The sequence below is a fragment of the Micromesistius poutassou genome (genome assembly GCF_964030765.1).
Source record: "Micromesistius poutassou genome assembly, chromosome: 18".
NCBI lineage: Eukaryota > Metazoa > Chordata > Actinopteri > Gadiformes > Gadidae > Micromesistius > Micromesistius poutassou.
In genome coordinates this window covers 14,563,293-14,586,888 of record NC_140288.1, presented here as the reverse complement: position 1 = coordinate 14,586,888, position 23,596 = coordinate 14,563,293, and the positions used below count along the sequence as shown (strand labels likewise).

General features: G+C 45.2%; 1 protein-coding gene across 2 annotated transcripts; it reads left to right on the top strand.

Annotated features, from left to right (window-relative positions):
- Positions 1-629: 629 nt before the first annotated feature.
- On the top strand, positions 630-22,819 carry clip1b (CAP-GLY domain containing linker protein 1b). Of its 2 annotated transcripts, XM_084483447.1 has the most exons (22): positions 630-809; positions 1,247-1,726; positions 2,015-2,148; positions 2,732-2,856; positions 4,898-5,102; positions 5,777-5,974; positions 6,460-6,563; positions 7,036-7,096; positions 8,305-8,409; positions 8,920-9,084; positions 9,344-9,439; positions 10,538-10,595; positions 10,980-11,077; positions 11,497-11,571; positions 15,345-15,421; positions 17,209-17,251; positions 17,748-17,782; positions 18,423-18,501; positions 19,168-19,336; positions 19,698-19,750; positions 20,116-20,228; positions 21,146-22,819. In XM_084483447.1, the coding sequence occupies exons 1-22, from the start codon at positions 722-724 to the stop codon at positions 21,378-21,380; spliced, it is 2,796 nt and encodes a 931-aa protein (XP_084339573.1). In that variant the 5' UTR covers positions 630-721; the 3' UTR covers positions 21,381-22,819. The 2 variants fall into 2 exon arrangements, with proteins under 2 accessions (XP_084339573.1, XP_084339574.1); XM_084483448.1 differs by lacking the exon at positions 8,305-8,409.
- The last annotated feature ends 777 nt before the right edge of the window (positions 22,820-23,596 follow it).

Here is a 23,596-nt window from a genome sequence, read left to right as displayed (position 1 = left end):
CTTAAAACTTAAATGACCAACCATTTACCCTAAAATTAGATTTTGTTTTGGAAGCCTGGAATATAGTTTGCTCGAATGTATTATTGTTATTATTATTATTTTAATGCATGCCATAGCCTACTATACTTCATTCATGTTCATTCATGCAGCCCTATTGAAAAAAAATGTTTCCACAATCATTAAATAATAGTTAATAGTTAGCATGTTTGTGCTGTGTATAGCCTACGTGTGTGTAAGCGTAGGCTATGTGGTAGTTCCGACCTGCCATGGCACGTCAAAATAGCAACAACAACTGCGCCATCCGCCAGAGACCAGGTATTTTTCGGTCAGTGGTGCAATTGCATTGACGCATTTTCACTAAAATAGCACCAAGTATCATTCGCGCCGGAACACCGCCCCTGCTTTTCGCCGACACGCCTCTCCAGGCGCAAGTGTAGTGGCGCCTGGTTGCTGCGGGGGAAAATCAGCTTTGCGCCGGGTGCAAGCTAGCAACGACACATGCGTCGGTGTAGAAAGTCAATTGCACCGGGCGCAAGATAGGGCCCTATGGCTCATTTGCATAAAAGCGTCTGCATAAATTCCAAATTTAACCATATATCTTTTTGTCTTTTTTGTGATGGTAGTGAGTGGGCCTAGTGGGCCTTGGGCAGCCCAGTAGACCAAGAAGACCCTGCTCCTCCCTCTACTACTCACAGGCCTGGAGGCAGAGTCAGAGACAGCCATGAGTACAGGCAAGCCCAGTGGACTGAAACCCCCCACCAAGATAGGACGCCCGGCCGGAGTGCCACTGAGGACGTCCCCCTCTTCCGGTAGGAACCAGAATGCTGTATCTCCTCTTCAAATTTATAGTTTTTATTCACCTTGCTAAATAAAATGTCACTAACTGTATTGATAGGGTTGATTACAGTTGGTTTACAAAGAAAATAGTTCTACACCTTTTTTACTGAATTGATTGTTGATTTTGTTTATACGTTGATTGAAATGCTTCTATTGACATGCCATGTACCCACTTGATACGTGCTTTTCTGTGTTTGGATCATTCTTTATAAGGAATGAAACAAACTGTGAATGTAAATGTAAATGAAAAAGTCTTGGAATGTAACATTAGTCAAGGGTCATTCCTTAAATATGATTAACAAAGAGGTCCTTGTACTGCATCTGTAGAGAAGCTGTCTCCCACCCGTCCCGGCAGCGTGGCTCCAGATGATCTCGATCAAACACAAAACACGTTCCGTCATTCCTGCAGGCGCTGCGAAGGCCTTCCCTCCCTCCCCTGCTCCCGACAGACCCCCGGCCCACGGCGGGGCCACCTCCCCGGGCCACGATGGAGGCCCCGGGCCGGACTTCAGGGTGGGGGAAAAGGTCTGGGTGAACGGCAACAAGCCGGGCCACGTGCGGTTCATCGGCGGCACCCAGTTCGCCCCGGGCCAGTGGGCCGGGGTGGTGCTGGAGGAGAGCATCGGGAAGAACGACGGCTCGGTGGCCGGGGTCCGCTACTTCACGTGCGAGGACGGCCGGGGGATCTTCACGCGGCCGTCCAAGCTGTCCCACGCCCCGCTGCCGCCGAAGGAGAAAGAGGAGGCGGCGGCGGCCGCGGTGAACGGAGGAAAGGTTGATGCCAGCCCGGCCCGAGGTGCCAGCCCCACCCAGGGAGAGTCCAAGGCGGAGGCAGAGGCCACGCCCACCAGCACCGCGGCGGCTGCTGTCGCGACTGCTGCCCCTGCTGGTAATTTATTTAACACATCTAACGCTTTTTTTTGTATTTGTTCGTTATTTGTTATTTTATGCGAAATTTAATTACACATTACATCTATTTATTGTATACAATAGTCCTATTTGATTGTAATGACATGAAAAAAACATAAGTGCTAAACCTAAATGCATCGTCAATAGTATAGTAGTAAGAGTATGACAGTGAGTATAACATAGTATAACATTTTTATTATTTATTAGTTAAATGTGTACTTATTAATTTTTGTGACATTATCAGTCTAAGATCCCGTTGTCATTCCAGCCCAGGGCTCGGGCCTCAGGACGATGGGGAGTTTAGAGAAACCTCTCCCGGCCAGCGAGTCCATGACCAACCTCTCAGAGACGGACTCAGTCAAGAAGAGCAAGAGGGAGCTGAGGCTGGGCGAACGAGTACTGGTGAGAGCACAACTAACCATCAGAATGTTAAACCTTTAACGTGTGACGGAACCCCGTGTTTCAGCTCAGCACATGTCATCTCCGTGGTTACGACCAATGGCAACTTAGTGACACTTTTTTTTTAAGCTAGTACCGTTGTTGGGTGTTCCATGGTGCATCTCATAGACAACATCATTATAATGAGGTTATAATGATGTTGTATATGAGATGCACCACACACGGTGGCGTAATACTATAAGTGTCCGAGAAGCTTAATCCTCTCTGGGACGAGACGTCAACTGCTGCCCACACAGAGCTCCACGCATCCACACACACGCCTAGCCTGGTGTCCCTTGGTCATGATGTATAATATACTTAACGGCACTTAAAATTATGAAACATAGCATTTCACTCCTGTTTTCTCTTAATTACGGTTTTGATTTTAGTCACAGTGAAAATATCACATAGATTACCATGTTGACCATCATATAATTGGTGTAACCACATTTTAAATCAAAGTAACAACAACGTTATTACTTTCATAAGCACTTTGCTCACATAGTCGCTCAGCGCTTTGTGTCTCTCTCTGGTGTGGATGACGCAGGTGGGGGGCACCAAGGCAGGCGTGGTGCGGTTCCTGGGTGAGACGGACTTTGCCAAGGGGGACTGGTGCGGTGTGGAGCTGGACGAACCGCTGGGGAAGAACGACGGGGCAGTGGCTGGAGCCAGGTAGGCCACCAACAAAATGATAGACCCTTTTCCACAGAGGGTTCTAATGTCGCTTTTCCACCGACAGTATCAGCTCGACTCGACTCGCCTCGACTCGACTCGGTTTGGTTCCAGGCACGTCGCGTTTCCATCTAAAGAAGTACCTCTTCAATGTGGGCGGGTCGTAGAAAAGAACCTCTCCATCATGGGCGGGTCGTCATTAGGTTTTAACCACGGAAGACGCGATTCCCGGGAAATATGAATCTGATCAAGACTATTTCCTGATTCCCGGGAAAGGTTATGATGGGAAATAAAATACAATAAAAAGCGCAATGACTGCGCGTCTATTGTTGTCATATGGTAACGTTGATGGAGGCGAAACTTGAGCCCTAGGAAAGGAACGACACTAAAACGAAACAGCAAAACGCTGATCCTCCGGAGCCGGTCCGTGGACTCCAGCCACGCCGGACACACACAACCACAGCAGACACACATAACGACGCGCAGCCTAACTCTAGCCCCGGGAAAGGAGCGACACACACGGCGAAACGCTGATCAGTGTCCCCCTCGGGAGCGGGTTCGTGGACTCCAACCACGCCGGACACAACTTCACTTTGAGTGATTATTCCCATTTACAGCCGCTGGCCAATCAGTTGCCAGCAGCCTGTTTACGTCACACAAAAGTACCTACTCCGCTCGCTTGGAACCTCGACGGAGGTAGTACTAAAAACAGTACCCAGTACTAGGTACCAGGTACTTTTTTTGCCAATGGAAACGCAAAAAAATGCGGGTCGAGTCGAGTCGAGCTGGTACTGTCGGTGGAAAAGAGGCATTAGTAGGACCAACACAGGGGTCGCTCGTTATACTAATTATAGGTACCTTTCTGTACCAGTAGACTAAAGTGGTGAAGATAACTTGCATTGACTATGGAGCATTTTCAAAGAGCTGTCTTAGCCGGGCCAACACAGGGCTGCCCCCAACATTAACATGGAGTAGGGAGGCAGCTGGTTCATTTGTGTGTGTCAAAGCCCCAGCACGGTCAATGGGAGTTGTCTTCACTAGTTTAGTCTACTACCCGTGCCCTGCAACGCAATGGCACCGCTGTGAATAGGGTCTATTATCCCTCCCTTCTCTCTCCGGCCCATGAGTGACTTTCACTAGAGCTTCAGTTGATTAATGGCGAGGTGCAGATTGTTCGGCGATTTCTGCAAGGGAGAGGGGAGGGGGCGTGGCCTAAAGGGCTGAATTGATGACTTGTCAGTGGTAGGTGTCAACAACTAATCGCCTGTCTTTTAGAATTTCTGTATTACATTTGTGTGCTATTTCTCTCTATAGTTAAAAACTCCCTAAAGTAAAACAAAAAAAGTTTAACTCCTGATAGTTTGAAGCGGGGGTCCAAATACACAAGTTTTCAATCTGAAACGAATAGGAAACGATTAAAGAGTGTAAACGTAATGACTGGCGTGTGCCGACTTTGCAGTCTCATCTGCGCACACCCATAACAACTGTTGTCTTTGGGAAATGCAAATCCAAAGGGAGAACAGAGGACACAGTGTTGTGCCCGCCATGCACTCAAGAGAGTGTCCCACGACACCATAACAAAGTAAACAAAGAAACATCTCTCACCACTGTGGTGAGCTGTCATCAGCACTGAATGAAGTGTGCCACCAAGAGTGAAAGATGGAATCAAAGAATATGGTGTCAACCTCCGTCTGTAATATCCACACTCATTTGTCTTTGATATTGACTTGTATCAATATCGAAGAAAGTCATATACAGTATATTGACTTATATCATTCAATTTCAGGATCATTCACAACACTTTTTTCTTTTTCTTTTTTTTCAACATGCACACTTTTTATTGCTGTTGAAAAAATGTATCATGTTTGACCCACACACACCACCGGATCAATCAAGTAAGACTAACCCTGATAAAATCAAGTGAATGGTCGATGACGAATGGGATTGTTTAGAGAAAGATCTGCGTCCTTCACTTCACACTGTGGCCTTAACCTGAGTGAGGGAAAACCCTCTTCGTTGTGTTTCTGTTTCGTGTTCCCAGATACTTCCAGTGCATGCCGAGGTACGGCCTGTTCGCTCCTGTCCACAAGGTGACCCGCATCGGGTTCCCCTCCACCACGCCCACCAAGGCCAAGAGTGGGCGGAGGAGGTCCATGCTCAGACACAGTCCCAGCGCATCCTCCATCAGCTCCCTCAGCTCCGTCACCACCTCCTCCGTCGGCGGGAAGCCCAGCCGGACCGGCCTGGTGAGAACCGACCAAAAGCACATCCATACCAGAGCTACAGTCTAACCTGAACCTAACCTCACAGTGTCGCAAACCATTATACGAAGCATCTCTTAAAGGGGCAGTAACAAGGTGAAAACCACACAGATAAACACCTAGCATACCATAATATATACCATTATTATATTGGTACTATTACAATACAATATTGATTCCAAACTCAACACAAAGCTTTCCTACTCTCCTAACAACGGCTCTTATGCCAGAGATCAGAAGTGCATGCATAGTTTTCAGGTGCTACCCTGGCACCGTACCTGTCTGCAGCGGGTAAGGGTTTCACTTTGGGGAGAGGACCTTAAACTTCAAACCACCATTCTAATAATTGAGGTTAAAGAGTAACTGTGCAACCATCCCCTGATGCTTCAGTCAGCTCAGAAACCCTGCCGGATCAGACCCGTGGAGCATGGAAGTCACTATTTAAAACATGTGGCTTGTCATCGCATTTCTCTGTGTAAGGAGACGTGGAGCCGTGGCTCATATAGCCGAGCCGTAAAACCGAACTTTTAACCTGTAACCTCTAACTTGCAACTTTTTTATTACAAGTACAACGTATTGTGTACCCGGTAACGTGTCCCTTTCAACTCTAACACATACTTTATTTTTACGGCCGACTCCTTCGATGGCTCCCCCACCAGTTGACGGAGACGTCGGCCCGCTACGCCCGTAAGATCTCGGGCACCACGGCCCTGCAGGAGGCGCTGAAGGAGAAGCAGCAGCACATCGAGCAGCTGCTGGCCGAGCGCGACGAGGAGCGCTTCGAGGTCGCCAAGGCGACCAGCCACGCGGGGGAGGTGCAGCAGGAGCTGACCTCGCTGAGGAAGGGCCAGGACCAGGTGGGAGGCGGCGTGTCTGCAGCGAGAGCGTTTAGCGCCAGTGCTAGGGGGGTTGTGCGGTGGGGAACAATGGGGGCCCGGGCCGCGTGGGGCCCACCTGTTTTATTCAGTGGGTCTTCACGTGTGAGGCGATCGGGGATGGCTCGAATGTACATTTGTTCTATTTAGCTGTCACTTACAGCTGAAGTTTCAGGTGAGCAAGCAACAGGAGTGCAGTGGATTGGTTCAAAAACAACATTTGGAACGTGACCTCATAACCCTCATGATAATGTTATATTATAACCTCATTATGTTATCATGATGTATCTCATAATATAATTGACCAATAATAATCAAAAGGTTTTGAGTATCACTTGTGTATTGTCACTTATTTTTAGTATTTTAGTTATTATATTTGTGTGTGTGTGTGTGTGTGTGTGTGTGTGTGTGTGTGTGTGTGTGTGTGTGTGTGTGTGTGTGCGTGTGTGCGCGTGCGCGCGCGGCAGTATGCCATGGATACGGAGGCCAGGCTGGACCAGCTGCGGATCTTGGTGGAGGCCGCAGACAAGGAGAAGGTGGAGCTGCTGAACCAGCTGGAGGAGGAGAAGAGGTGGGGTCCACTGTCCAGCAGGCCCCACCACCGGGGCTCACAATGTAGCACTCACATGTATACACTTTATTTATGCAATATCATTATACAGCTTATGTATGGAATATATGTTTACAGCTTATGTATGTTTATATATGCTATGTATGATTACATTTGATATGGATTCATATAGGATGTATGCTTTCACCGTATATGGCTCTTAAGTCTTATTTATTTTCACAATTTACAAGGTTGTATATATCGTATATATTGTATATATATATGTCTTATTATATGGTTATATTGTATGTATGTTTCCAACATATACTGTTGTATATGTTTTCATTTTGTTATATGTGTTCGTATGGGTGTATGTTGTACTCACAAGCTGCCACTTGGTCTAATAATAGCTGTCCAGGCTTTATCTCGAAGTTGGCTCCATTCAGTCTATTGTATAGAGTTGATAAATGGATGTGCTTTCTTTACCGAACAGGAAAGTAGAGGATCTGCAGTTCTCTGTAGAAGAGGCCTGCATCACAAGAGGGGACCTAGAGGTAAAGAGGATCATCGTTCATCACCCTGTGTGTGTGTGTGTGTGTGTGTGTGTGTGTGTGTGTGTGTGTGTGTGTGTGTGTGTGTGTGTGTGTGTGTGTGTGTGTGTGTGTGTGTGTGTGTGTGTGTGTGTGTGTGTGTGTGTGTGTGTGTACACGTGCGTGTCTCTCTCTCGCTCTCTCTCTCTCTCTCTCTCTCTCTCTCTCTCTCTCTGTCTTGCTCTCTCGGATTCCCTAAAAGTATATTATTTATTTATTTACTTATTACGTATTTATCTTTATATTTTATAGCACTATTACATATCTTTATAAGAAACTCATGTGAATGTCGATTGTAAGATGAAATGTATATGAACAATTCCACAAGGACCAGTCGGTCTCAAGGGCATGATAAAGAGACTGATAAAGTCAGATCCAAGTATTCCTTTTGACATACAACCTGCAAATAAATAATTATATAGGTGGTTTAGTTTGAGGCCAGCTTTAGATTAGTGGGTAGAACTTCTGCTCTTCAGGATCTTCAGAGATACATAGCGGTTTTCATAAATCAAATATTTCCGGCTGGCTCCTGATTACGTACATCTCCAATGAACCCAAACCAAGGCCCGAGATGATCAATGCATCGGCCTCAGTGGTTTTACAGTTATTCCCAAACCCTTTCTTTGCATTGATCACTTAGTGAGCCATGTGTTTATTCCAACACACAAAATGACCTTCAATGGAAGGTATTTTGCAACTGCACCTTTCATTACTGTCCTGACTCTTGCTGGGAGTTGCATGCCATACTGTCAGCTTACTGATACACTCCAGTGCTGTGTTTGTCTTCACTAATGGGAAAATGAATGAGTTGTGATACTGCTGTTTTTCTATTCCCTGATCTCGGAATAAACTGTGGCATGAGAAACCAATAAACAGATGTTTACTTGATAATCCTGCTGAGCAGGAATTAAGCAAAATCTGTTTTGGGTTTGATGACTTATCATAATTCTCCTCTGTATTAAGTTTCCTAATTAATACAATTCTAACACTTATTTACTTAACACAATTATAACACCTCTGTGTTATACTTGTCTTATATATCTGTGTTTTTTCTTTTTTCTTTTTGGGCATTTGAGGTTGAAACTGTGGCTTTCAACTGGCATGTGAGTTTGGCCACATTGTTTTTGCATCTATCTTCTCCTCTCTTCTTCTGGCTCTCTCTGGACTAACAGACGCAGAGCAAACTGGAGCATGCCCACATAAAGGAGCTGGAGCAGAGTCTGCTCTTTGAAAAGACCAAGGCTGAGAGGCTACAGAGAGACTTAGAGGACAATAGGGTAATACCAGACACCTAGGGATCCCAGCATCGCAGACGCTGACAACTCACTCACCACAGTTGAAGGGCCCCTATTGTACCACCAGGTGTGAGGGGGATAAGACATTACCATACATTTAAATGGACAGAGTTTATCTGTCTATCATTCATCTGGGTGGACACACCCACCTCTAATATCACCACTGGATTGATTTTGAGATGAGATGTAATGACTAATGACCCTCCCCTGATGGTAAAAGGGATGCTTAAATTCAGGAACATGATTCAACTGTAAAGTAATTTATGAAGCCACCAAACTTCCCAGTGTATATAACGCATGGCCTATCAAGTCCTACTGGCTCCCATCTTTACAGTACATCTGAAAGAACCACTTCAGAATCTCAGATTATAATCCACGTTTAGCCATAGGTGAAATTACCTACCCATAGAATCCTTAGCGTGTCCAGGCCAAGCCTACTCTACTAGCCCAACTCCCCACTCATTCTGTGCCCCCCCTCGTCCCCTCTTCCAGGTTGCCACGGTTTCAGAGCGGTCCAGGATCATGGAGCTGGAGCGGGAGGTGGCCGACCTCCAGCTGAGGCTGCGGGCCTCCAAACAGACAGAGGGCGCCACTGCGTCCCTCACACAACAGCAGATCAGCAGCCTCAAGACCCACGCCCAGACCCAGGAGAAGAAGGTAGAGAGACATCACATACACAGTGTGTGAGAGAGAGAGAGAGAGAGAGAGAGAGAGAGAGAGAGAGAGAGAGAGAGAGAGAGAGAGAGAGAGAGAGAGAGAGAGAGAGAGAGAGAGAGAGAGAGAGAGAGAGAGAGAGAGAGAGAGAGAGAGAGAGAGAGAGAGAGAGAGAGAGAGACTATTGTACACATAATATACACTGCATTTCCACTACTGTACTGCACTCAATGCATTTTTAAAATGCCATTTCTTTCAACAGATTAGTGAGCTGAGCGTGGATCTGGAGAGCAGATGCAAGGAGCTTCAGTCTCTAGAGCAAGATAAAGTCTCCTTAGAAGATCAACTAAATAACCTGGTGAGAGAGAGACACACACACACACACACACACACACACACACACACACACACACACACACACACACACACACACACACACACACACACACACACATATTACACACACACACACACACACACACACACACACACACACACACACACACACACACAGACTCACGCACACCAATGTATCATAAACACTTACAAACTGACAAAATCAATAGACTGATATATCATATTTTTGGGAAACTGGTTAATCAGTGCATATTCTAGATCTGTGTTAAATAAAACTGTGTTAAATATTAAACTGGGCCTACAATAACATGTAGGACAACCTATAGTGTCATGTATAAACATACCTTGTTATTGTGCATACAATAATAAGGCTTAGTAACAAAGCTCCATCCATTGTGGCTCACAAAATACCTAACTCACAATTATTTTGTGAGTTATAAGAGGTCCTGACTCAATCGCTGCTATGAAGGTGTCAGATACTGATCTTACCGCAATGATTCATGGGTAGCCTTTCATCAATGTTGCATAAATATAATATGTTAGTTACTGAAAATACACATTAACATGAATAATAACATGAATACACATTAACATAACTGTTATTGAATGCATATTTGAAAAAGTATATGTTGGATTCATGTTAATGTGTATTTAAAAAAAATAAAATAATAAAAGAAAATCTAAGAATAATTTTGCGACCCCACTGCAGTACCTCTGTGGCCCCACTTGGGGTCGCGACCCCAAGATTTAAGACCCCTGTTCTAAATCCAACGACAAAACCACAATAATTACTAATGACACACAAGTATAGTCATAATTGAAAGGGCACAAGGAGCAGTGGAAGTGAAACTCTCTCGTTATGTCCCGTGAGAGTCTCTGTGGTTATGCACATGCTTAATGTTTTTGGCGCTCGCAGGGCCTTGTTATAAAAGTACCCCCACTGCGTGCGATGAGTTTTTCATGCCCGCTCCTCTCACATACTTGGTGCACACAGTCACCTTGGCTGGGATTTAACAATAAACGCTGAGTCCTGTTCCTCGTTAGCCCAGCGATAGTCTGGCACCACACCGGAGCGTCTCGCCTTGTTTTGTCCTTTCAGAAACACCAGCTGGAGTCGGTCGAGGATGAGAGCAAGAGAGCCGGGAAGAGGGTGCAAGGTAGGCAGTATGACGTTTTTGGTTCTCCGTTTGCCTGTGTACGTTAGAGCTTTAGCTGTACCTTGTTAGTCTAGGATTCGTTGTTGTTTTTGTATCAGTCCTGTGTCAGAGTCAGGGCTATACCATCAACTACCTCATTCCTGCTCCCAATTTGGTAATTTTCTGTCTTTTTTTTTTACAACTGAGTATCTCAATAAAGTAATGGGGGAGTGGTAAACAGACTCCAGGGGGAAATCAAGTAACAGTCAAATCCATTCCAGGTTGAAATTGTATATCCATGAGCGTGGAAGAGGGGATGCTGATGTGACAGTGTGTGTGATATTATTAAATTATTCCAGTGTAAACATCGGGTCATCATTGTATTATTATTTGTGTGTGTGACAGAACTGGATAACACAATAGAACAGGCCAGCGCTGACAGCCAATCAGATAAAGAGAAGAGCCAGCGGCGGGAACAGGACCTCCAGCAACAGATGATGCAGGTAACGTGGTTTGCACGTTTAAACTAGTATGTTACTGTTTATTGGTTACAATGGTTTTGTCTTTTTCTTTGGTACTTTGGCTTTTGTCAAACTCAAAACCAAGCTTGGGCAACCAAGTAACACACAACAACATGCCTGAATAATATTTTCCCATGGTAAATATGTTAAATCACTACAGATTTATTTTTGTGGTGATTTAAATTCTGCTAAATAGATAGGAGTTGTTGTTGTTGTAAATTATTTATATCATTAAGAAGTGATGTTTGTAGGCCTGACTTTGCATTTCTGTTGTAATTTCTTGGTTGTATCTTTACACTTGATCTAGTTCTAGTTTATTCTTGAACCAAAGAAGAACGAAACACAAGAGAATAAGGAGAACATGCCGAGTCATTATTTATTAATAATCCATGTTCTCTAAGGTTATGGAGGAGTCAGAAAAGATGTCCCAAACTCTGGAGAAACTGGAGCAGGACAAGAAGGAACTGGAGTCCCAGGTATGGAGAAACAGATCCCCCCTAACCATATCATAAACTCTCCATTCAACAGTGAGTTTGCCATTCATTCTTATGAAAATAGATTTTTCTGGGAATGTTTTGAATGTATATATTATTTATTTCCATTACTATGCTGTCAGGCTTCAACCAAATATTATGTATCATCATCTACACACATGGTTTTGGATGCTTATATAAATGGATGTTATGCAAAAAGATGTGTGTCCGTTCAATGGAGCGAATGACCATAAACACGTGCAGCATGGTAGCCCCTGAAGCTGTGAACACTGTGGTTCATGTTCGTCACTTTACCTCAGCTCCAATGGTACTTTTAGATAGCACTGCCATATTGTTCATGCTCTGTAAAGTCCTGGTCTATACAGAGTCATTCAAGGAACAGGTTCAGGCTAGGGCTTTGAGACGTCCTGGTCTATACAGAGACATGAGAGGCTAGGGCTTTGTGAACCCTGGTCTATAGAGACATGAGAGGGAGGGCTTTGAGACGTCCTGGTCTATAGAGACATGAGAGGGAGGGCTTTGAGACGTCCTGGTCTATAGAGACATGAGAGGGAGGGCTTTGAGACGTCCTGGTCTATAGAGACATGAGAGGGAGGGCTTTGAGACGTCCTGGTCTATAGAGACATGAGAGGGAGGGCTTTGAGACGTCCTGGTCTATAGAGACATGAGAGGGAGGGCTTTGTGATGCCCTGGTCTATACAGAGACATGAGAGGCTAGGGCTTTGAGACGTCCTGGTCTATACAGAGACATGTATGGACAGGTACAGACTAGGGCTTTGAGAACCCTGGTCTATACAGAGACATGCATGGACCAGGTACAGACTAGGGCTTTGAGAACCCTGGTCTATACAGAGTCATGCATGGACCAGGTACAGACTAGGGCATGGTCTCTCAACACTGGGGTCCACTGACATGCAGATGGGGTGGAGTGAGATTTCGGACTTCAAAATTATACAAAATAATTGTTTTATTAAATATATACATATAATTGTTTTTTTTGGGGGGGGTGTTAAGGTGTGGTTAGGGTTAGGTTTAATGGTGAGAGTTGGTTTTTATATTTTAGGGTGAGGGCTAGGGCCCCACACTCCCAGGACGTGGCTGTGCCCCCACTAGGAGAGAGAGCCCCTCTCCCAGTCATTTTATTTCCCTTTTCTCCTTGAGTTAATGGTTTGTATTAGAAGTTCCTGTGTGATTGGTTGCTTGTCATTGCTGTATCGTGAGGACGAATGTGATTGGTTGCTCGGTCCTTGACATATTCGAGTGATTGGTAGCCTGGTCTGCAGCCCCAGCTGGCAATGAGCTCCAGATGGTCACTCTCATGAAAACTGTCCAAGTGGACATGAGATTAAAAAAGAGCTCACACACACACACACACACACACACACACACACACACACACACACACACACACACACACACACACACACACACACACACAAATACACACATGAACCTCTGCATGTTTTGCACAGATGTGCATGTTCTCATGCACACATGTGTATGTTCACATGCACACACAATGCACACAGACACACACACACACACACACACACACACACACACACACAGGCACATGTGCAATCAGGCAGGGTATCGAATAAATTATTAAAACTTTAACCAAACACTGCTTTCTCTCTCTTACGTTATGTTTTAAACGGTCCAACCAATGCATTTGTTGTGTAGAAAGAGGACAATAGTTTGACATTGGTTGAGACGGCTTTTAAGAAGCATGATGTCACATCCATGACCACACACACAGACACACACACACACACACACACACATAAAACCTTTGCTTTGGTACTTTTTTAACTCTCGTCGTCACAATGGTGGACGTCAGTGATGATGTAATGGTGCACGTGAACTGAGATGCTGTGTGTGTGTGTGTGTGTGTGTGTGTGTGTGTGTGTGTGTGTGTGTGTGTGTGTGTGTGTGTGTGTGTGTGTGTGTGTGTGTGTGTGTGTGTGTGTGTGTGTGTGTGTGAGAGAGAGCGTTGACGCTCTGATGAGCATGAACATTTGCTTTATTTATCTCAAGCTGCATCTTGTCGCCATTCACTGACCCAAATAAATATAGAATGTGTGTGTAAAGCAATTCCTCCAACACGTGCTTACACACACACACACACACACACACACACACACACAATCATATAGGAGAAGTATGATTCATGCAATGTGTGTGTGTGTGTGTGTGGGAATCTGTGCATGTGTACGTTCACACACATGCTTGTGTGCATCACAGAGAAGAAAAACCTCAGCAGAAGACAGTGCTGGGAGGGGGAGCAGTGGGCGGGGCTTATGGAGGGTTACATAATGAAAATGCATTGCCTCTTTAACGCATCTGGTCAAGTGAGGGAAGCAGGCTCTCTCTCTCTCTCTCTCTCTCTCTCTCTCTCTCTCTCTCTCTCTCTCTCTCTCTCTCTCTCTCTCTCTCTCTCTCTCTCGTCATGCTCTTCTCTGTGATGCTGGGTTTTTCGCCGGCGGGGCTGAGAGCTGATGGTTTATTGATGCCCGCTGTTAGCCATTCATTGCGAGTGTGAACGTGTGTACCTATATGTGTGTGTGTGTGTGTGTGTGTGTGTAGTATAGACACACAAGTTAGATCGAGGGGAGAGTGGTGAGCTGACAACAAGAGACGGCATGGTTTAGTTTACACAGTGGCGGGAGGGAGAGAGAGAGAGAGAGAGAGAGAGAGAGAGAGAGAGAGAGAGAGAGAGAGAGAGAGAGAGAGGGGGGGGCATTGTTAGGCAGACAGGGGGCTGCCAGTGTCTTGTAGGCATGGACACGACTGCCTTCCACCAGGGCTTCACCCGCAACGGCTACTGCCCTCGCTACCAGGTAGGGTCATGGCTCCTCTGGCCCCTCTGCTCACCAGGGGGCCTCGTGGGGAGTGGGGGGGGGGGGGGTCTGACCTTCAGGGTGGTGATTGGATGACATTGTGTTTGTTCACAGGATGACTGACCGACGAGTGTTTGTTTTGCATTGTTTTTGTATGTGATGTATGTTGTGTTATGCATGCATTTTTTTTCTTTGCAGGAATCTTTGTTGAGTTTGTGTGTTTGTGTGTGTATGTGGGGGGGAGTTATTATTACGGTTACTGAGAGTTATATTCATGTTTGAAGCGTGTTTTTACACATTTCAAACATGCAGGGTTGCACAGACTCATTGCCACATTTTGGAGAATAATCTCATTGTTTACATTGTGCATGTATATAATTATGTGCTTTGTGGATGTTTAAAGCTTTATCTGTAAATATATTACTGTGTAGGGAAAGTACAAATGATTCAGCATTGATTTCATTCCATGAGGAATACAGGGAAGTGCCAACTGATTTAATGAATTATTGACCAGTCCTACTTTGGAGCTGGTTGCTTTACATGCATAAAAGCCGTTTGAACAATACAGAAATAAGCTTAGTGTGTTAGTGTATGTCTTTCGTTTATTTTGAGCGTGACTTCTCATCTGTCTTCCTGTCACAGATTGTTGAATTTTAAAATGTTTCTATCATAAATATATTCATATGAATGTTGGCTAATCATGCTCACCTTGTCCAGATGCGTTTACTGGAGAATACTTTCTGTAACAGCTCCGTCTGAGATGTTTATAAATCGGTTTCCTTCCGAACTGTTGAACTACGTTAAACAACGCTGCTACTCTCTCTGTTAGCTTTATTAAACTTGGTCGGATGTTTTTTTATGCTTTTTTAACGACCCCCTCTCCTCTCTCTTCTATTTCGGTCCGTCGTCGTGCAGCTGGAAGCTCTGACCCAGCAGAACTCCCGGTACCAGGAGGAGCCGAGCCTCTCCAGGGAGCAGCTCTGTAGAGAAATGTAAGTTCTGATCCTCCCCTTCACTGTGTTAACCCCCCTGATGCTCAAAGCACCATGACTATCTAAAGGCAAAGCATGTGGGAGAACTAGACGGTTCACAGAGTGAAGGTACCGCTACTGCTAAAACAGCGCTCAATTTAACCAGCTGTTTCTAAATTTGTGTTGTGTGTTTCTTTGCGCATGTTAGTCTTGTGTGTGTGTGTGTGTGTGTGTGTGTGTGTGTGTGTGTGTGTGTGTGTGTGTGTGTGTGTGTGTGTGTGTGTGTGTGTGTGTGTGTGTGTGTGTGTGTGTGTATGTGTGTGTTTTGGAACGAGCAAAGGTGTGTGTGTGTGTGCGCCCCTTAGCAACGTTCTGACACACCTCCCTCTGAGTCATCGGAGCCCAGGGCTTTGATGTCATAACTCTTGAGCTGCTGAATTAGGCGGGCACCTTGTGGCACACGTAGCCTCCAGTAGAACCCACTCATAACCCCTAACAGTCAGCCACAGTGTCACGTCACATGGCTCTTCTTCCTCTGCTGTCCACCAATCAACAACCAGTTCATTCATAGAACAATGTCAACAAGCTGTCATTGATTTGAGGTTGCTAACGGCAACCTAACCGCTTCATCCTTCCGTGGTGATGATGAGAACAGTGCACTGTTGTGTGTCTTGTTGGTGGGGGACAATGTGCTTCCAACTCCATCCCATAATACGTCCACTTCCATCCTTCCCTCTGTCGGGGGCATTATGTAACCTCTCAGCCGCGCCTCCCAGAGACGCCTGGCACAGACACTTCCTGTCAGCACGGCCGCACTGTGTGTGTATGTGTGTGTGCGTGCCCGTGCGTATGTTTGTACGTGTGCGCATGTTTACCCATGTGTCTTGTTTGCGCGTGTGCATGCGCGTGTCTGTTACGTTGCATATGCATAAGTGCATATGCAATGTATAACTGATTTTAAATGAACAAATCTGAATCACAGCGATATATTTGAGAGGTATAATAACACCGAAAGGGTTCAACGATGAAGAAAGCGACAGTAAACAGCCATGTTGAAACAGGGTGTGATGCGCTGGGCTCCAGGGGTGAGGGCTCGGGGAGGATCAATCAGAGACTGGCAGCAGCTTTGATACCATTGTCATGGTTTATTGGACACAGCGCAGCCCAGAGGAAAGCACAAGATAGAAATGGCTTGATTATATAGAAGAGGCACTAGCTGCTGCCCCTGGTTATTAAACCTTCATCTCCTCAGTGAAGGTCCTGGAAGCCCCTGTGTGGTTTCTTACTTAGCCTTTGACTCATCAATAAAACACACAATAAAGGCTTGGTAACTAATGCCTTAATTTTGAACTAAATGGTGCTCATAGACACTAAGGGAATACAACCCCAGACAAACGACAAATTGGTTATTATTGTTGATTTTTATAATCTCAGCCGTTTCTTTGGTGTGTGTGTGTGTGTGTGTGTGTGTGTGCACAAGTGAGACTGTGTGTGTGTGTGTGTGTGTGTGTGTGTGTGTGTGCCTGAGTGTGTGTGTGTGCCTGAGTGTGTTTTTTTATGTGTTTGTGTTTGTTTGTGTGTGTGTGTGTGTGTATGTGTGCACATGCGTGCGTGTGTGTGTGTGCCTTGCATGTGTGTGTGTGTGTGTGTGTGTGTGTGTGTGTGTGGCAGCCACATCCTGGTTAAACAGTTGTTACCTGCTTGGTGAGGGCGGTGCTGGACGGAGAGGCGTGTGTGAGGGAGAGTGTAATACGCTGCACTTTCTCTACACAATTAATATCATTCATATGCTCCATTTCTTCCCTCAGTGAGGAACTTAAGCTGGCCTCACAGAACACTCAGCCACACGAGGTAATGGCCATTCATATTATATATGCTATTTATATATTTATATATTTATATATAGGACGCTTTGAACCACACAGACTTACAGTAAATTGAGCTACATTAAAGATACATCGGATGCCTAAATGTAGACTGTGGACATTGTCGACAGGAATTGAACCCAGTACCTTTTAACTAACCACAGTCTCCTGGTCCCATTAAATCTTTATGTTGATATATATACTATACTGTATATAACATGTTCTATATTATGTTGAATTCAAATTCATTTTAAACATCATTCATGGAACCGGTTAACTGAAAGGAAGGGCTTTCGTGCCCTCGTGAGATGACCTCTATTGTGTTGAGTTGGTGGTACTCCTGTAGTTCTCGTGTGAAGACCGCCTGTAGGCGAAGGAGAGAGCCGGCGCCCTGCTGTTTCTGAACGCCCAGTAAAGCTCAGACGTGTTAATCCTGCTTACAAATGCCTCCGTATTTATGTGTCCCTCCTCTGCGCCGCCAGAACTCCAACAGTCAGCCGTCAGACATGAAGGACAGGTGAGTCCCACTGACACTAAGAGTCTAAGAGTAAGTTTTTAACTAAGTTAGTAACCATTACTCACTAAGAGTCATGGTTGTGTAAGATATGAGGCGAATGATCCAGACCTCCAGGCAGCTTGGCCTTTCTAAATGTGTTATACTCTGGACATCAGACATGACTCTACGCTGGCACCACCTCTGAGGGACAGGACCTCATGAATGAACGGTTAATGTTTCCATGTTTCCATAAATAAAACGGAGATGGAGTGGGCTGGATAAGACACCATAACAAGGAGAGAGAGAGAGGGAGAGAGAGAGAGAGAGAGGGAGAGAGGGAGAGAGAGAGAGAGAGAGCTGCTAATATGGAAATTATATTTTTATACCGTTAGTTAATGTTCCAGGGGATGTTTTTTGTTATTCAGCGCTTAAATGTTTTGCCAGCATTTGTAGCACTATTAAAACTTTGACTAAAGTCGCTAGTGGAAGAAATGAAGGACTAAGATCTGTTCTATGGGTCCGAATACATCATTTACCGCAGTAAGATACTTAACAGAGACTTCATAACTCCACTTAATGAGTGGTGGTGTTTTTACAGCTCTACAGGGTTTAATCAAAAGGAGAGAGGGGCCAATGTTTCCCGTTGTTTTGCTCTGTGCAGAGAAGGCGTGGAGACGCCGCGGGGAAGCGACCTCATGACCTCCGATAAGGACCAGGAGCTGGAGAGCCTGAGGAGCGAGGTACACAGACAGGAAATGCTGTCAACCGACGTTCGTGGATCACTCCGATGGCTTTGTTTTGTCACCTGACCTTGTTGCCTAGTTACAGGAAAGGGCGGGAAGATAGGCCCATAGGCGGTCTGTAATTTGACCCTTCAGCATCAGGGAGGAGGCACACACGCAACACCTGCGTGTTGTGTTGTTACTGTTCTTTCAAAGTCTGATTTAAATTAATAATTTACTGTTTTTGATTGATTGGTCGAAGGTGACGTCGTCGTCACAACCAGACGGGTCCGTAGCACCGCCAAACGAAAGCAGAGTTAATTATATTTGTTAAATATTTTTGGCTTACTAAATATTGAAAATGTATTTTCAGTCATTTTTAACTGTGGAAAGAAGCGAAACAAGGTGACAAAAATAAAATAGTGTTCTGGAAGCAAGCTGTTAACCCAAAAGCAGGGATTAGACAACTCGGAAGCAGGTGCTCTGAGCGAGTGACAAACGCTCACTTGGAAGGTGACGGCACAACGCAGATTCAACACGGAAAGGCTGAGCACGTGTGAGCAGAACGAGAAGCGACGACGAGGTGACACGCGCTTGAATAACGAGACACGACGAGCCGCGAGCGTGACCCTGTGGCGGCCCGTGCGATGGCTGTGTTGACGCCACACTCGTTTCCCTGCGTAGATCGCGGCGCTGCGAGCGGAGAAGGCCGCGGCGAAGACCCTGCGGTCGGCGGTGGAGACGCTGGAGAGAGACAAGGCACAGCTCATGGGCCGCGTGCACGGGCTGGAGCAAAGGCTCATGGGAAGGCAGAACTCGGAGGGAGACAGTGTCAAGGACGTTGAACTCACAGGTGAGAGGCTGAAGCTGTGACATAGCAACGGCTACCGGATTGATCACCGCGGACTAGATAGTAGTGGGCAATCAGAAACGTGGTAGTGATGTCCCAAAACTCGTGATTAATAAGGTACGGTAAAGCGGGATAATGTGAGAGATACAGGAAAGTGCCGGGTTAAATCCCCCCCACATACATCTTGCTCAGTGATGCTGACTTTTTTGCAAACATTGGGGATGGTGATTGACTGAATGTACACAAGCTTCAATAATGATACAATGAAAATTATATAATTGATGTGATTTGTCCTTAGAAAGTTCATATTTTTCAGGACAAAACCTGTTATTTTAATGACACTTTGCTATGTGTGCTTCTCCAGGAGATTCAGCCATGGACCAGATGAGGGAGGAGAAGGAGTTTGCTGAGGGACAGGTATGAAGAAGTCTCCATTACAGTTTCTCCTTTAACTTCAGAACCTCCTGACCGCAGCTACCTCAAGCTTAATGGCTCCACGGCGTTGGGGTGATACTCCTTCCGGGGCCCTTGGAGACCTGGAGTTGGTGCCTGGGCGCCGCGCTGTGGCTGCCCACTGCTCCTAGGGCTGCTAGGGATGGGTTAAACTCAGAGATCACTTCAGCTTTTACTGTCCTTTTACAGACAGTAAGTTTAATCCAAATCTATAATCAATAGTATGTCCTCCTGCCCTGGGCTAAGGGTTAGGGGGGGGGGCGGGGGGGGGGGGCTGTCCAAACAGAATGGACTTGACCTGACGTGACCTCTGCTCCCCTGGTGTCCAGATCAACTTCCTGAACAGTGTGATCGTGGACCTGCAGCGGAAGAACGAGGAGCTGAAGGTGAAGCTGAAGAAGATGGCGCTGGCCGAGTTCAACGGCAACGACGCGCCCGACGGGTGAGTCGTCCACGCCTCGACGTCCCTTCACCACGCCGCGTTTCACCGCCGTCATTTAGCATCAGACACTTTGATCCGACGCCACTCAACAGGGCGTCTGTGTGCATTGGAGGTCAGACCACCGACCTCTCAAACCTAGGACCTCTCAGTACGCTATGCTGCTTGACAATCCAGTGGGAACTGCATTTTTCCCCCCTCAGCTCATTTCCTCTCAGGCAGACGTGTCTTTGTATTTTTTTTTTTTTAACAGATTGTGTCTGGACTGCCAAACTTCTGCCTGGAAGGGTGCCAAGTGAGAATGCGTTTAGAGAGGGCTGTGGATTCTACTGAGCAACATGCTTGCCAAAAAAATAACTTCTTGACGGATCAGAGCCATAAAGTACAGTCGCTGTGTAAACAATGCATTAGTTAGCGCGGGTCTGGTAGTAACACAGTCATTACACCAGTCTAGACACAAATCTCTTTTCTGATCAGATTTCTGAAAATAACCAGAAATGTGGTGCAGGCACTTAAAGGGAGAGTATTTAAGTAAGCCATCTGTCCAGGCTATTAAACAGGAAGCATTATGAATCTAATTAAAGATGAAGACTCTAAGATTTTATTCTCTCCGTTTATCCACAAACCAGGACTCAAATGTGTAACGGTGAACAGTGTGGCCGGCGGTGGATTGATGAGCTCCATTCGCCCACGTGGTCCCGTGCTACAATCAGTCCTTCCCACCTTCTCAAACTCAAAGTGAACTTTATTGTCAGACTGACCGTGCAACCAGTTTCATAGTGGACCGAAATCGCGTTTCCCCATACTCCAAATGTGCTATTAATATATTAGTGTGATCATACTTGTGTTGACGACCTCTCTCTCCGTATCCCCGTCCCTCCACCCTGCTCTCCCCCCCCGCCCGTCTCTCCGTCCTCCAGGCTGGACGGGGGTCTGTCCAAGCAGGAGACCAAGCCCCCTCCGAGGCTCTTCTGCGACATCTGCGACTGCTTCGACCTCCACGACACGGAGGACTGCCCCACGCAGGCCCAGAGCCCCGACGCCGTCCCGCACACCGCCTACCACGGCAACCCCGCCGTGGAGCGGCCCTACTGCGACATCTGCGAGGCCTTCGGCCACGCCACCGCCTCCTGCAACGACGACCAGACCTTCTAGAGCCCCCCCCGGAACACCTTCCAGGGACATTCCAGAACCTTCTAGAGCCTTTGAAGGACCGTTTCGAGAAAAGATTCCCTGCAGCCGCCCCCCGTCTCCCTCCTGCTCCTGTAACCCGGGGTGTTAAGCTGGCCTCCTGAAGTCCGTGTAACCCGGTAGGATTGTGGTTTTTAACGGCGTCCCTCCCCGCTCCCCTTCGTCTTCTACAAGTCTAACTCGTGCGACGCTAGACCCTGCACAACCAAACAGATTTTCCATATTTATTTTTATACTGTATTTAATGTATATTACCTAGTGTCCAGAGTACCAGAGATAAGATGCACTCCACTGGTTCTTCTGTACCGAATGCAACGCAGAACACTTTTCCAAATATGCTGCTTCTGGTGCAATAATCAATGTCCGAAATCTGAATATGTCGTCGTGTTACGCGTTTCTAATGTGTTTTCTATTTTTATTTTGCTCGATTGGGAATCGTTTTGCGCAGAAAAAACGAAAAAGCTAAGAGGAAAGTTAAGCACAAAAAGTAGGGTTTTAAAACATTCCAGTTAAATAGCGGTGAAAACAGCAGGTAACTAAATTAACTGCCATGTTCGGTTTTGTACTTTTGTCGTTAACGTATAACAATAACCTGTATTTCGTGGATTATTGACCTGTGTACAAACAAGTAACTTAAAACAGCTTCACACCGTGCAGTGTTAACTCTATTAACCATTCCCTTTCATTTCATTCGACACAACTATGCATTAGTTGTAATATACCAGCATAGGCCTTTTAAAAGTTGCTTTGTTTTCTCTTTCGTTTTATTTATTCAATTTTATTATATATATTTTTTTTTTCATTTGTCGTTCATACATATATAGATATATAAACTAGCTAATACTAATACTACTCCTTGTGTCACTGTAGTGACAATAGGATCTTAGCACAAATACTTCTGCTGCATGTCCCAGACAATTCTCAAACTCAAAGTAGAAGCCTCTGCTCAGCTAGTATTGCACTCTCCACTTTAAAGATTTCACTTTACAAATCCTACACCCTATTTTTCTTCCCTCATGAGTTCTTGTATCGATCAAATCTAGAATAGTACAGAGATGCCGCCCATGTTCATGTTGCCTGTGAACTGAAGAAAAACAACAGGTTTTGGAGTTAGGTGTACAGAAATTCCACTTTTAAATCACAAATATAGATCATATTGAATCTTACACTAACAATATATAACATAAGCTTTGTGACTCTTGACACACACGGTTTTCAGATTCAATGTTTTCCTCTGCTAACTGCCACCGGCACAAATCTATTTATGTTAACTGTGTTTTTCTGCCCAGTATTGTGTTTGCACCCTTGTACTAGTATTAACTTAAACACGTGTACTTTCTGCAGTCAAGTCAGTGACGTTTGTTTTCTTTGTCAACCACTTTGAGAAATTGTCCATAAATGGATTCTTGCCACGGTTAAGTGTCCCAAATCCTTTCGATATTTGGATGTTTATCGAATTCTAACTGTTAAATATGTACAACTGCATATAAATACTATCAATGCAAATGTGGTGTTGTCAAGTGTTTTACCTTTTAACCAAACGTTTTTATTCAAAACAAATCCTTCTTCACCATTTGTTCCCTCAGCCTTAGTTCTAGTGCAGAGGTGCCAAAAGTTGGTCCTATACTACCTGGAAAGGCCCTGACAGAGCCAACATCTTTACCTATCTCTCACCCCTACCTAATAGTAAAAATATCTGTATAACATTAAAAAATGTTTTAACACAATACATTTACCCTTATAAAAACTATACTTTCTGTGTAAGAAAGTATAGGGGGGGAAGAAGTACATAATATACCCTAACCTATATGAAACCGCTGTATTCAATCAACATTAGATAATTGACAATGTACGCCATGGAAACGTTTTGTGACTTTTATTAAGAAAACAAATCCATGATAAAAACCAACTACTGATGGAATAAATAAGTCAAACCAAACTATAAATCTGTACAAGATCTAAAGTAAAACATGGTCCCATTAACAACATACAAGATTTCATATCTCACAGCTCTTTTTGTTGTTTGTTTTTGTTTCTACACACGCACACCCACACACACGCACAATTGTCAGCAAACTAGAAGCAATCGGCTCGATCAGGTGAAAGCTACAACAGAAGTACGATTTCTTGTTTAACTGAGTAAATAATGCTGTGTTAATGTCAATACATAGCATTTTAAG